Source organism: Elaeis guineensis, chromosome 12 (assembly GCF_000442705.2).
Source record: "Elaeis guineensis isolate ETL-2024a chromosome 12, EG11, whole genome shotgun sequence".
Lineage (NCBI taxonomy): Eukaryota > Viridiplantae > Streptophyta > Magnoliopsida > Arecales > Arecaceae > Elaeis > Elaeis guineensis.
Genome location: NC_026004.2, coordinates 26,771,634 through 26,785,758, shown reverse-complemented (window position 1 = coordinate 26,785,758; position 14,125 = coordinate 26,771,634). Strand labels below are relative to the sequence as shown.

The window sequence follows — 14,125 nt, the reverse complement described above, 5'->3', positions numbered from 1 at the left end:
GAGCTTAATATCTAGTATAATATTAAATAGATTCGATCTAATATATTTTGACCAGATGCAAGTTCATAAATAGATTATTTATTATTAAATATTAAGTCTTAAAATCAATCAACAAATGTAATCCATAATTATAAATTTATTTTTCTAGATTTCAATTTTCTGAGCTAAATATGTGTATATATATATTGTAATTCATACAATCGAAATTATCAACTTTATTATGTTGATCTTTGGATGTTTTCAAACCATATATAATAAATTTAAATATTTTTGTATGTTCAATTTAAGGTCATAGATTTTATTTATATCGATTTTTGGATATTTTTCAGACTATATATAATAAATTTAAATATTTATATATATTTTAATGTAAGATCCTAAAATTAATCTTAAAAATCTAAAAACTATATTTTTTTTGATAAAATGGTGCTATTCAATTAATACAATCAACTTTAATTTTTTATTTTTTCAATATTTTTCATTTGTATAATAAATCCAAATATTTCACATATTTAGATATAAATTATTAAAATCTATCTAAACTATCTAAAAAAACTATATTACAATATAATACATGGGTTGAAAGTATGATAGGCCAATCCCGCATCTAATTCTATAATAGACTTAGATATGGCAGTCGGACGGATTTTTATAGATAGTCAATCCATTTTAAATTTAAATAAAATTTATTTAATAATATGTTGTATAGTTTGGGAAGATTTAAACTTCAAATTTTTAGGTAGCCTAATCACTATCTTAATCAATAAAACTGCATCTATTTTTAAATTAATTAATAATTTATTTATCTCGTTTAGACTCTCACATATCGCCACCCAACGCAAAGCCATCCTCTAAGGTTCCCGGTTCGGCCGCTCTAGGCCTCCAATCCGACACGAACTCGTAAAGCCTTACATATAAATACCTAAAACCCAAGCCATCTTCCGAGCTTCTCTATTCGGCCGCACCAAGCCTCCCACCCGATTGAAACTGCTGCGGACGGAAAAACCAGAGGGAAAACCGGGGGAAAACATAAGAAAAATCAACGGAAAGAAAAGGAAATACGGAAAAAATCGAAAGGTGAGACCTTTTCCACATTGATTGATATTTTTTTTCCTTTCCCTTCTTTTTTTTCTCTTTTCTTTTCATTTTCTCTTTCGGAGATCTGTGGGGAAGGAGGACACCTGAGAGAGGTCGGAGGGGTTGCTTAGGTTCCAAGTTGGGGTTTTGTCTCAAGCATATGGGTTTTGTGCGAGTTGTGGCGGTGTGAGTTGGTCCCTTGAGGTCTTGAGAGTTTAATCTTGGTGGAAGCATGATATTTTGTAGGGTTTGGGGATTTTCCATCGAATGGATTCTTCTTTGGCTGCAAAATTTTCAATTCATAGTTCTCCTGCATCTTGCTAAAGGGAAAAAATATCCCGCTATTTTTTTTTACTGTGCATAGGGGAATTAGGGGAGTTCAGAAGCCTCTCCGCTCCAAAGCCCTCCTCTTCCCCCAAAACTAAATCTAGGGTTCGGAGGTAGCATGAAGTCCACCTCCATTAATGGCGTCAAGCTCTACTCTGTCTCGGGCCAGCGTTCTGTGCCCACATGGATCCCGCCCAGGAAGATCAGAGCCCTTCGTAAGGATAAAGGTACTCCTTTTTTTTCCGTTTCTCTTTGTTGGATTCGGTCTTTTGTTCTTCATATCACGTTGGTATTTCCTCTTTTTTTGAGCTTAATTTCTTGCTGATATGCTACCTAATGTTTTTTGTTTTGGGATCTTTTGCAATGAATCATGTAATTTAACCTAGTTCATGAGTTGTAACTGATTAAATAATTTGCTTCTTATGTCGTCAACTAGATTACCTTCAAAGGGTGGATATAATCCAGGATTTGAGGTTTGAGACTGCCACGACCAAAATTAAGGTGACTCCTGATGGAGAGTATGTCATTGCATCAGGTATGACAAGTTCCAGATATCTTGCCTTTTTCTTTTTGTCAAACAAAGAAGCCTTAATAGAGCCTTTTATTTATCTTCTCACATGTATTGGTGTCTAGTACGTTAGTAATTCCATTGTAAGTGGTGTTTCATTGTCCTGTGGATTGACAGTTGCATGGTCAAAAATTTTCTGCTCGAGTGATCAAGTCAGTCTACGAGGCTCAAAAAATAATAAGGAATCCATGATGTGGTAAAATTTTTCTGAAAGTGTTTCTTTCATTTATTATTGGGGGTGATTGCATCGCGAACATAACATATCATTTTCCCCTCTTTTTTAGTACTGGGAAGATATCTTTCTGCAAGTGTATTGGACCAGCTGTTTAATAATAAGTGAATTAAACTCATATATGAAGATGTATAGTGCAAAAGAGTTGAGGCTGGCCTCACATGGCTGACATCGAGAAAGTGAAGCCTCATTATTTTTTCTATTTCCTGCGAGGCCATCGCATAGACAAGTGCTTTTAATGCAGAATCGTAATAGAGCTTTATGACCCCATGAGTCTAGCTGTCTACTCCTCTCATGTGTGCTAAAGCATGTGCAAGGAGAGGCTAGGAGCCCAGCATTGTGATGGATTTTGACTTTTGAGGTTTAAACCGTTCATTTAATTATTTGTTTACTAACAATGGGACTCATATCCATTTAATGTTTTCCCTGCAAAATAAGCACGTGCAGCAGTACAGGTGCCAGATACTAGTCAAGAATAAATTGCTATTCATCTTGTGTTCTTTTGTATTTCTTAATACAAAGTTGAAAGGCAGCATGGTTGAAGATATGCTTAGACAATGATTGTGGCTCAAAGTGGGAGAATGCTATGTTGTATTAAGGAAATGAAAGGAAAAAATAAAATAATATTTCATGCATAAAGCTCAAGATGATAAAGTCTAGATGAAGGATCATATGATAAAGATAGAGATGACAGCAACGGTATTTGTTATCCAGGACTTTGTTAAGGGCAGAGAACCATGCTATCTACTTAAAAATTAGCATTTGGTGACTTGAGTAATATAAGAGAAATGACTTGAGTAATGTAAGAGAAAATTTTTGTCGTGGGATGGTGGGCCTAGGATCTTACAAGATTATGTGAAGGAATGAATCATTGGTATGTAGTGGAAAACCAAAATGTTTTGTGGTATGTGGGATTCTAGATGAACCAAGGTATGCCATATCATACCGAATTGGGCAGTATAGGACAAATGGTATTGTATCGGTTTGGTAATGGTACACAATACAAGGGGCATATTGACATTTGGTATGTTGAACTAGCACCATACCAACATTGTAACAGGGTGGCAAAGGTACATGGCTCAGTGTCGAGACAGCATACCTTGATGAATGAAAGAAACCAATTAAAGAAACAATGTTTTGGGGAAAATATCATCTCAATAATTTAAAATATACATTCAAGGGGGAGCGTGATTTGTCCTCCAAATCGTTAAGAAGGCTTGAAAAACCCCTAATCTTCAATGGAACCTATTGGATCATTAAAAAGGAAAAAGAAAAAAATTGAAGAGTCGAACCCACCTGAATAGGTTTATTTAGGTCTCAACAACAAAAGGAATGGCAAAATGATTGGTGGGGTTTTTAAGCCATTAGAAGGTATTAATAAATGTTACTAAGAGATGTATAGGTCCTTCTGTATATTGGTGATCACAAAATGTCAAGTCAACCAAGGATGCAGAATCCTTTTGTTTCCTTAAATATAATATTTAATTACCAAATCAAACCAAGTGGCATGGGATGTACCATACTGATCTGGTATCATACTGGTATGGCATGGGGCTTGTTGTACCCTTGTATTGACACATGATAAAAGTGTTGCCATGAGCTAGCACTTAGCTTTACCAAATCCCAAGAGTGATTACAATTACAATCGAAAAATAGCTCGAGATCACTTTAATTAATCATCATAGAAGCATACTATTCTCCAATCAAATCTTGTCATTTGATTATGATATAAGTGATTATTTTATTGAATGGAGCAAACTAAAATTTCATCTAGCGTCTGGTAATACACATACTGGTATTTTTTACAATCTTCATGGTGGTGCATTACAAAACACAAACTAGTTCATTATAGGTACATTACAACTCTTTCTAATGTAGGCTTTGTTATGCAAAACTCAAAATACTTCAAACTTCTAGTAAGCTAAGCCAACAAGTTCTTCACCCTGAAATACACTAAATAGGTACATGAGCTACATCTCTCAAGATAGCGAACAATGCAGTATCAGGAAAATAGAACATGGAAAGCAATAAGGATCAATACTTTTTAAAACTCAAATAGTTAATAATAATATCATGTAGGATATATCAATAAGTCATTTACCAATATAACTTTGTTTTGAAATATTGAATTTTTTTGAATTCAAATAGTTCATCAAGAATCCAAGATACATGCCTTTTTGTGCAAAATTGATGAAAACATGAAAACACTTGTTTGACTAAAATACACTTAGAAATACTTGAATATGCTAGGATATACAGCATTGAGTGCTTGCTTAGATGCCCCTCACCTAGGCAAGGGAGTTGGGGTTCGACTCCAATAGGAGTTAAGCCTCAAGGGATGGGCTGGGTATAGGGTAGAGATGGTGGAGATTAACTTCCCTTTATCTCAAAAATACAGAGATATACTTGAAAATACTTGAAAGCTTTAGAACACTAATTACGATATTTCAATATCAACTGGTTAGTGAGCAACTATATGTACTTGTTGGTCATGGACTCGTTGATTCCTTAGTTAAGGGTTCACTTAAACCAACTGTAGTACCCATTGGTCTGGGTTCATTGATATGCCAATCATTGTACTTGCTAAATAGGATTCACTAATGATCAACTACGATACTGGGTGGTTAGGGGTTTGATTGAAACCTACTATTATACCTGTTGGTAAGGGGTCCATTGAACTGAAAGATTCCAACTTATGATCATTTATAATAAAAATTGGATTTTGAGTTTTCTCATAACAAAACAATTGCTGAATTCAAAGTCTTTATGATGATCCAATCTCCAATAGGTATGAAACTGTAAAGCCGATGTTGAACAGGAGATGGAAGGAAAAATATCAATAAATAACTTGTAAAGTGGAATATCTACTGTTTCAGGATGCTTACTGATTCCTCTTATAAAACTTCATGCAGTCTTCTTTTGTCTTAGAGGATTGCTTGGTATTCACTTTCTTCTTTACTTTCTCTCCTTTCCTTAATAGTTGTTTACCATATAGGTGGTTGAAGTTGTAGGGCTAGCAAAAATGGGGAAAGAGGGCTGCAAACTTATAGATGTCTTGTAAACGTTAGGTGTCTCACCATGAGATATTACTAACTAGGTTTCAAGTATAGGAGATGCTAGGGGGCTGAATTTCTGGCTTGAGGTGCTGCTTTACCAGTAATAAGCATGAGATGCATGCGCATGAGGTGGTAGCTGAATGGAAATTAGCATGAAGTGACAATTCATAAATGTACAAGAGGTGGCACAAGCATGAGATGGTTGTTCGATACTTAAGCATTTATAATAAGTATAATAAGCATGAGGTCACAGATGGCCACAGATGCATGTGGCCATGATTCTAGCATTCGCAAGTTAGTCCTTGAACTTTTTTTACTCAGACCTAGGGTCTTATTAGTCATTAAATTCGATACTAACGCAATTTCATACAAAAGAATCAATCTCGTGATGTTTCCATTCACACATATTAGTTGTTGCTTCACTACACTTAGCTCACATATGCAACTGATCATGTAATAAGCACTATTATGTAGGGGTATTGCAGATGTCGTGGTAACTCCATCAATCTATGTGTGTGGGTATAGGGACATGTTGTACCTTATCAGTCAGCATTGGAATGGAGGTTGGCACTAAGTTCAATGGTCTCACCTGATGGTACATGACGAAAAGACAAGAATCAAGTGAGTAGTTAGAGAGATCGAACGAAAAGCTACCTGCTTGTTATAATTATGAAAGATTTCCAAGAAAAGAAAACTCTAGACTTGTTTGAGTTCCCAAAAAAAAAAAAAAACTACTGGCAAAGTCTAACTTGAATGAGCTTTCTACGTGCTTTGCACATGTTAAATGCTAGTATTAAGTATGTCTGCATATTTTTATATGCATGTATATATATGCATATGCATATGCATGTTGCAATGAACTTTACTTGGATTACTCATCTCATTAGGTTAGGGAAAAATCGAATATTTGATAATGCGTAACCTCCATGTATTCTTTTGGTTGTTTAGCGAACGAGGTTCCATACTTATGGATTTTGAGTTTTAGTTGTGCATTGACACAGAGTTAATTGTTGAGGTCAACTCTGGTGGAGGAGATTGGATTTTTGATGGTTCTAGACAGTAAGAGATGATGTCCCAATTGTAGAGTGGCTTACCAATCGTACTAGCAATCCTTCCTATCATACTGAATGACCAAAGGTCGAGTCCTAGCTGAGGGAACAGTGGACAAATAGGGACATCTGCAAGAGGTCTTTGCTGACATCGAGCCAACCTTTTACCAGGGAATGGGAGAATTCCCACTACCGCTGGCAGGCCAGCAGAGCCTTGAGCGCAGTGGGAACTGGCTTCCCAAAAAGCCAGCCTTGGCCTGGGTCAGCATTGAATGGAGGGGATGGTCCTAAACTCCTAATCTTGTGTTGGCAAAGAAAACAAGTTGCAGGCAGATAACAGCAGACATGTTATTGGTTATTTGGTTTAACTTATAGTCCTTAGAAAGTCGATCCTGCTCTAACTGCTCCGAATAAATTAAGCACATGCATTAAGATATGAAGGCTTCTAATTCCACAACAAAGAAAACAGGATGGAAAGAAACTTTTTTGCAGCATCATTGAAGCTGATTCGGTAACGAGGGATCATGTAAATAAAGGTTTCATCATCTTGTAGATGCAAAATCGGTGGTCACACATTCAAGTTAAGTGGTAGAGTTGGAGCTGGGAAATGTTTTACTGGGAAAGTTAGGACCTTTTAGCTAAAGAGCGGTGAAAACTGCCAAAAACTTCATATTCCTTTTAGAATAGAATTTGAGCAGGAAGTTCGTTTCTAACTCTTGCTTCATGAATCTTTGAGAGGTCGTTAGGTTTGATGTTGGGAGTTCATGGACAAAATTTAGGGGTGATGGTAATGATTTTGCAGGTCCTGGTTCGATTTGATATTTGGTAGGCCTGCAAAGGTGTACGGTTAGCCCATTACCTGATCCAGTCTGTACATGATTAGGCCTGATCCAATCTGGTTTTTGAAGTGTAGGTCAGGTCTTGTCTGAAAAATGATCTGTTTAAAAAACTGGGTTGGGTTTGATCATACTATATTTCCTACCAACCAGTCCTAACCTAACATGTGTTCTAACTGGGTTTAAGTCGAGTCAAACATCATATGGCCCGACCTGAACCAACCTAGACAATTTGACCCAACCCCAAAATCTATGACTTCGAAATTTCTCTCCTATATCCACTCATGCAATTTATTTGTAGATCGAAGGCTCAATCAATGCTGAAATGCATCCTTGTTGACAACATTAGTGATAGCTACGAATGCTAACATGTTGTGAATTGGAAATGTTGTCTGTCATTCGAAGCAGCATGTCTCCAAGTGGACTGGAGTTTGTGTGTCTGTGGCAACTTTTGGATCCTTTCAACATCTAAAGAATTTTTTTGAGGAGAAATGTACAAGTGTCATATCAGTGCCTGTTTGTAAGTGTCGGCTGTGGGTACTTTACACTCATTTGAAGGCCTTGGGTAATATCGGATATTGTAGGGTTTACGTCAATTTAGAGATGAATGCTCTTTGGTAAGCGGGAATTTAAGAGGAGGCAGTTTTTCTTGGGAAAATAATTTCCAAAAACAAAATTTCAAGAATGTTAATGGAGTCCTAAATCATGTCAAATGTATGATATATCACTGGATTGTAGCTGAGAGTTGTTAAATTCAAGGTTTTAAATCCCATGGGATGAAGGTATCCTGGTTTCTCCATGGAACTGGATGTCCCGCTGTCCTGTCTCGTCCTAATAATAGTCTCGATCATGCATCCCAATATATATCCTCAATCTTTCTCCCCTTTCCTTTCTTTCTTCATTTTTTCCTCTATCTTCCTTTCTTTCTTTTCCTTTTTCTTTCTTTTCCTTCTCCCTTCATTTCTTTTTTGATTTTTCTTCTTCTTTCCTGTCATTTTTTTCTTTTCTTCATCTTGCCTTCCTTTTCTTCTTCCTCTTTCTTCTTTTCTCCTCATGTGGATGGGTTTTGGAGTCTCGAACCCATCTTGATCTTGTTTTCTTACAGGAACGGGCCGGGACGGCCGGGACATCTTTTGTCCCGTCGGGATGTAAAATTTTGGTTAAATATATCAAGGATGCGATTATGGCTTATTTTGAGGTCAGTAGATCATGGAACAGACTAATGTTTGCCATACTGTACTGAATCGGACAGTACAGGACGTAGTGTACTATACGGTTTGGTATTGGTACATGGGTCTAAGGGTGTACTAAGTGTTAGTATGCCAAATTGGCCCTGTACTAACACAGTAACAATGTGGCACTGGTACAGGGCCTAGTAACGAGACGACATACCTTGGTATGAACTCATATTCCTGAGATGGATTGCAGGGAACAAGAGTTACACATCTATTGGAGTTGCTATTTGATTTGTTGAGGTAGTGATCTAGGGATAGGATGATAGAATTTTGTGTTAAAATCTGATGTTGGCTTGTGGGTGGTTACAAGTTCTTATAATTGAGGAGCATAATGCTTTCACAACAAGCATTTATTGTGTAATGGCGGTCCCTGTATTGCCAATGCATAATTCTGGACTATTTTAGAGGAAGAATCTTACATTTTTGCGGAGATGATCTCAACATATTGAGATGCAGCCATGCAGGATTTGCTTTTTTTATATATTTTGTTTCATGAAGTGGTAATCAATAGGCAGCTGGTCTCTTGACCTGATGTGTAGATCCTATGAAATCTAGTTGGAAAGTTATGAGAGAACCATATTTTTGTGTGAAGGATGTTCTCCTTTCCGAGCCTTTAGGGAAGGATTGTTCTAAACAACAAAAATGTTATTTACTTATTCCTTTATGGCTTTTTACAGCATTGTTTCGTTGAGGTAAGTGGCTAGTGTTTATAAGCTCAGGTATGGTCTAAAAATATTGCTGAGTCAGTACCTTAGTAGGGCAGATAATTTTGTTCTTTTGTGCAGATCTTGGGATCGAGTTCTCTTACAGTTTCCATGTAGTGATTTTTTTTTTTTTTTTTTTTTGTTATTGTTTCACTAACTAGGTACCCTTTAAATATGACACCAAGACTTGATGATATTTTAAGATGTGGCAGTTCCTCTATTTTTCTTGTTTTTTGTTGGGTTGGTTGTATTTTTGTTAGACAATTCAGGTAGTTTCACTGTTAATAAATGGCCACTGACTTGGGTGGTTACTTGATTGTCCGAGGTGTATTTCTTGCCAATTATTGGTGCAAGAGAATTTTATTCTTTTTCTTTCTTAGATTTTTGAAATTAATACAAATGCATGGAATATTCGGCCGACATTTAAATTTTATTGAATGAGAATTGACCTGGTCTGTGCAAAGGATTGAGATGGCTTGGGGCCGTTCGATGGCATAATTAAGGAGAAATACCAGTTTCTACTAAAGGAGATATCAGTATGATGGATGGATTGTGTAATTGAGGAGTCGTTGTATTGTGCTGTTATCTTGAGGAAAGGTGGATGCTTTTGGAGCAGCTTTTATCTTTCTATTTCTTTATCTTTGCTACATTTTTTTTTCTAGTTTATTACTGTTATTATTTGCCATAGCTTGCAAGTGGACTGAGGTGCGACTGTTGAAGTCCTTGCAACATCTAATTAGTCATGCCACTTTTAAGTGTCCTATGTCATAAACCTCTAGTTGACTGGGTTAGACTTCTCATTTTGCAACAAAGTTTCCGAACTATTACTTTGTTAGTAATGTGAGTCAAGGGTGAAGGTACGTCTCCTGCCTGATGTGCTTCTCTAGTTTGCTTTGCTCTCTCTCTCTCTCTCTGCTATTAGATAGTTAGTTTGCTTGATCACAGAGCTCACAATGTACTCGAATCTCATTCTGGAATATACAGTGAAAGTGAAATATCTGTTCTAAACCCTGTCATTTTCACAATGATTCATGTCTTCCAGAAAATTCCAGCAATGTATGATGTTGGAATGAAATTGTTTGACAACCTATATTTGAGATTTTCCTGTCTATATTGTTGACTAAGTTTTGACCTTGAAATTCCAAATCATCAAACTCTGACCCCTTCCATGCATCATCACATTTTGGCATATCCTTAATGATTTTCTACTTATATGTAATTTTAATTGTATATGATGTCACTTGGTGTAAATTTATGAAATAACATTTGGATGGTTTCATGTTAAGTGCTGTTTGGATGAAAACATGCTTAGTGTGCTTATCTGATCTTGATATAGGTATTTATCCTCCGCAAATTAAAGTATTTGAGTTGAGACAATTGTCATTGAAGTTTGAAAGGCATCTGGTTTCAGAAATTATCAATTTTCAGGTAACTTACTATTTAGTTAGTTTAACTTTTTTTTTTTGTGACTGGCTATATGTTTCTTATACATTCTAGGAAAATCGATGCCCAATTTTAAGCCTATTTGTTGCATGCAGATCTAGCGGTTGTTCTTGGAACTTGAATTTCTTTGTGACTTGAGTTTTCTGTTTTGATTAAAAAAACAATTGTATTTCCATTTTATGCCGAAGTTCTCAAAAATCAGATTTCTCATTTGATCATGTTCGTTCTACTTATTCAAGTTGCAAACTCATTATGCTTATTTCTCTATGCAAGGATGAAAGTTCTGGTAGGAACACACCATGCTAATGTGTTGTTGGCATTAGCATGATGCTAGATGCATGCTACTGCATGACATGTTTCTACTGCCAGTGTATGCGGACCACTAGACTGGCATGGCATGGCATGTACCATGCACACTGTATCTTTTGTTTAACACATTTTACTGCTAGCAATTTAGTGAATGGCCAACACTTGGTGTCTTAATGTCCCTGCCAGTTGATGGAATCTTTGATGGATGGGGTTCTTTCAGTAATGGTTATTTGTAATTGCAGAATACTTTTAGATGTTGGTATTATGTTATTATGAAGCTACTGTATTATATTATTTCACGTGATAATACCTGCATCTATTTTTTGATATAGTTGAACCGCATTTTGTATTGTAGAGATCTTAATTGGACATTAGCTATATTTTTTTTTTGGAACATAGTGGTGCTGGAAGTATTAGGGGATCAAACAAAAGGGGGGAAAGAGATTGAGGTAGAGAAGCAGGTAGGTGGAGGGAGTCAACAAGTGGAATCTACCACGAAATTCAAATAAAATAACACAAACAATCTATTTCTTCAATCTGTTTATTTTCGTACCATGTATCTGTTTATATAGATACAAGATGACTCTTCGTATCCTTATTAATATATCACAATATTTAAAAAACAAATAATAATTACTTTCACAAACTCTAGGAGACATATGCATGAATCGTAATTAGTAAAGCTTAGAAACTCTAGAAAGCACATTCCACCTTTATAAACATATAACTAGAGCTTATAACCACCAGCTATTAATAGCATAATTAAAATTTGACTAAACTTTGACTTTTGACTAAATAATGGGCTGCTTCCAGATGGGCTGAACCAAAATGGGCTCATCCCATATGGTTGGACCATCTTTCTTGCATTGAATGCTTCCATTGTGTGGAACTCATCCTTGAGTTATTTGATTGTCATACTCTTGGAATTTCTCACCTTCTAAGTGAGCTAACTGGATCTTGTGTTGCTGTACAAATAATTTGATTTTGGCTGAAAGTTGATGATGCAAATGGAAACCAAATGGCGTTGGTGCTTTTATGGAGAAATGGGTACTGGAAGAACAGATTGAATTAAATCTCCAAAATTGAACATAAGACTTTGAAAATCACTCTCTGTAGAGTTTTTGAGGAATGGACTTTATCATTGCAAACTTCAAGTTCTATTATCAAATAGGAATTGGAAAGTTAAAGTTTTCACTCATTTTAAATCAAACTCTTATTTGCTATTTGGGTTGATGAGTTCATTTGCATCATGTCTTTTGATTACATGAGTTTCAAGAAGTAGAGGTGTTCAAAAGTCTGGGAGGAGAATTTAGGGATGAGATGTCCACCAAAGTAGGAGTCCTTGGAAGTGAATTCATGATTTCTTTCAGCTCCTTAATTGATGCCTTTCCCCTAAGTTGATCGTGGCTATGAGTAATGAACAACTTTGGAGGATCATGGTTGGTCATTTGCAGAAGTTCTACTAATCAGGAGTTGGGATACCGTGGCTTGAAGTTGTCTAGGGCAATCTTCAAATTTGTTTGCTTGTTCTGTCAGCTGATTGGTTACTTTTTTGAAACCTTCATCTAACTGTCTAATCTAGCCAAGCATTTTCATGTTGACAAAGTAACTCTTTGCAATGTAAAGGAATCCATCAGCTTGTAGTTGATGTGAACTATAACTTAAGAAATGAGATGTCTTGTTGAATAGAAAATAAGAGAAAGGATGATGTCAAACTGATGCTCTAATACCGACTAATATCAATCATATTAGAAGGTTAAGCAAAAGAGGGGAAATAGATTGAAATACAGGAGAAGCAAGTAGGAGAGGGGAGATAACAAGTGGAATCCACTACTAATTTCAAATAGAATAACATAAACAATCTAATTCTTCCTATTGTTTTTTTCTTCGTATCCTTCTCAAATATACATCACAATATTCTAAAAAATAAATAGTAATTACCTTCATGAACTATACTTAGTAAAGCCTTCAGGTTAGCTGTACCATCTTGAATCATCTTGTTCAGGGTGTACTGAGCCAAACCGACAGGGAACTGAGATGATTCCCTCTGTTGGTTTGGAACAGAGGCTGGACCTAATCCCTTGGTTCAATTAAAAAGATCTCTGGCTCAATTAGCATGGCTCAATCCCTACCCAGGGCTCAATTAACCCCCTTCGTCTCAGTTCCTCCTTGTCTTGCGATTTTGAGAGATTCCCACCTTGCCACTTGCGTCTGTAGCACCCCCTCCAAATCCCCCTTCTCGTGCCTAGGGGTTTGTGACCACTTGAAGCACTCGAGATGCTGCTTGCCCTCCCTCCAGCACCACCAGAAACCTCCCCTCCTTTGCCTCCCTCCCTCACTCCCCTCCCCTCGCCTCTCTCTCTCTGTCTGTTAGCATTTCCCTTGCCTCCCTCTCCTTCCGTCTTCTCTCTCTCTCTCTCGGGTTAGCATTTCCCTCGCCCTCTCCTTCCTCCCTTTCCCTCTCTCTTCCTGTTTCCTTTTCTCCCTCCCCCCTCCCTCTCTGGCTCTTCTTATATCGGTATTGCCTCGGAATGGTATGATACGGAACCATGACATGCCAAATCAGTTGCCGGCTAGTACGTTCTCTGGTATCGATTGGTGAATCTTGCCAGAAACTTTAAAAGACACTTGACATTTATGAACATTCAAGTAAAGCTTGTTAATCGCAAACTATTGATAGCATAATTAATATTCGACTCGAGCTTGACTTTTTGACTAAATAATGAGTAACTCCAAGAGGGGTTGACCAAAATGGGTTAATCGCAAATGTCTAGACCTTTGAAGTTGGAAATGCCCATGATCTAACAACACTTAGCTACAAACCATAATTCGATGTTTTGAAATTGGATTTGGTAAGATGCGGATTTAACCATTTGAAAGTGTGAGTTTAGCAAGAACCATCTGAATTATGGCCTAGAGAACCTTCTAGTGATGTGGGCAAGGGTGATGCTTGCCATCTTCCAGTCGATGTCGACTGGGTTTTCGTGAAGATCAAGGGGGAGAGGGGGTGAATTGATTTTGGGGGGGGGGGGGCATCATGTACATGTAGTAAAGGAGCAAGGGTTTAAGCATTGTAGGCTCATGATTGCTAGTGGTATCCCTGGTGCATCACCTCCAATGTTGGTTTGCGAGCTTAGCATCAAGGATGCACATAGAGAGAGAGAAAGAGTGGGGAGGCGCAAGCTGAATGATTTTACTATGCAGCATTTCACAATGCCTATTTAAGTGTGTGTGTGAGAGAGAGTGGAGAGTGGTGGGGAAGGGTCAAGAGTGGGTAGGTGTTGAAGGA

At 37.0% G+C, this 14,125-nt stretch overlaps 1 protein-coding gene across 2 annotated transcripts in view; it reads left to right on the top strand.

Moving 5' to 3' along the window:
* The first annotated feature begins 925 nt into the window (after positions 1-925).
* Positions 926-14,125, top strand: part of LOC105054605 (uncharacterized) — a 41,710-nt gene continuing 28,510 nt past the window's right edge. Inside the window, exons 1-4 of one of the 2 annotated variants that reach the window (XM_073246469.1) lie at positions 926-1,077; positions 1,442-1,631; positions 1,841-1,939; positions 10,421-10,512. In XM_073246469.1, the coding sequence (XP_073102570.1) occupies positions 1,523-1,631; positions 1,841-1,939; positions 10,421-10,512 (300 nt within the window). In that variant the 5' untranslated portion in view covers positions 926-1,077; positions 1,442-1,522. Of the gene's footprint in view, positions 1,078-1,441; positions 1,632-1,840; positions 1,940-5,844; positions 5,882-10,420; positions 10,513-14,125 lie in introns of those variants that run through there. The other variant, XM_073246470.1, reaches the window with a different exon arrangement.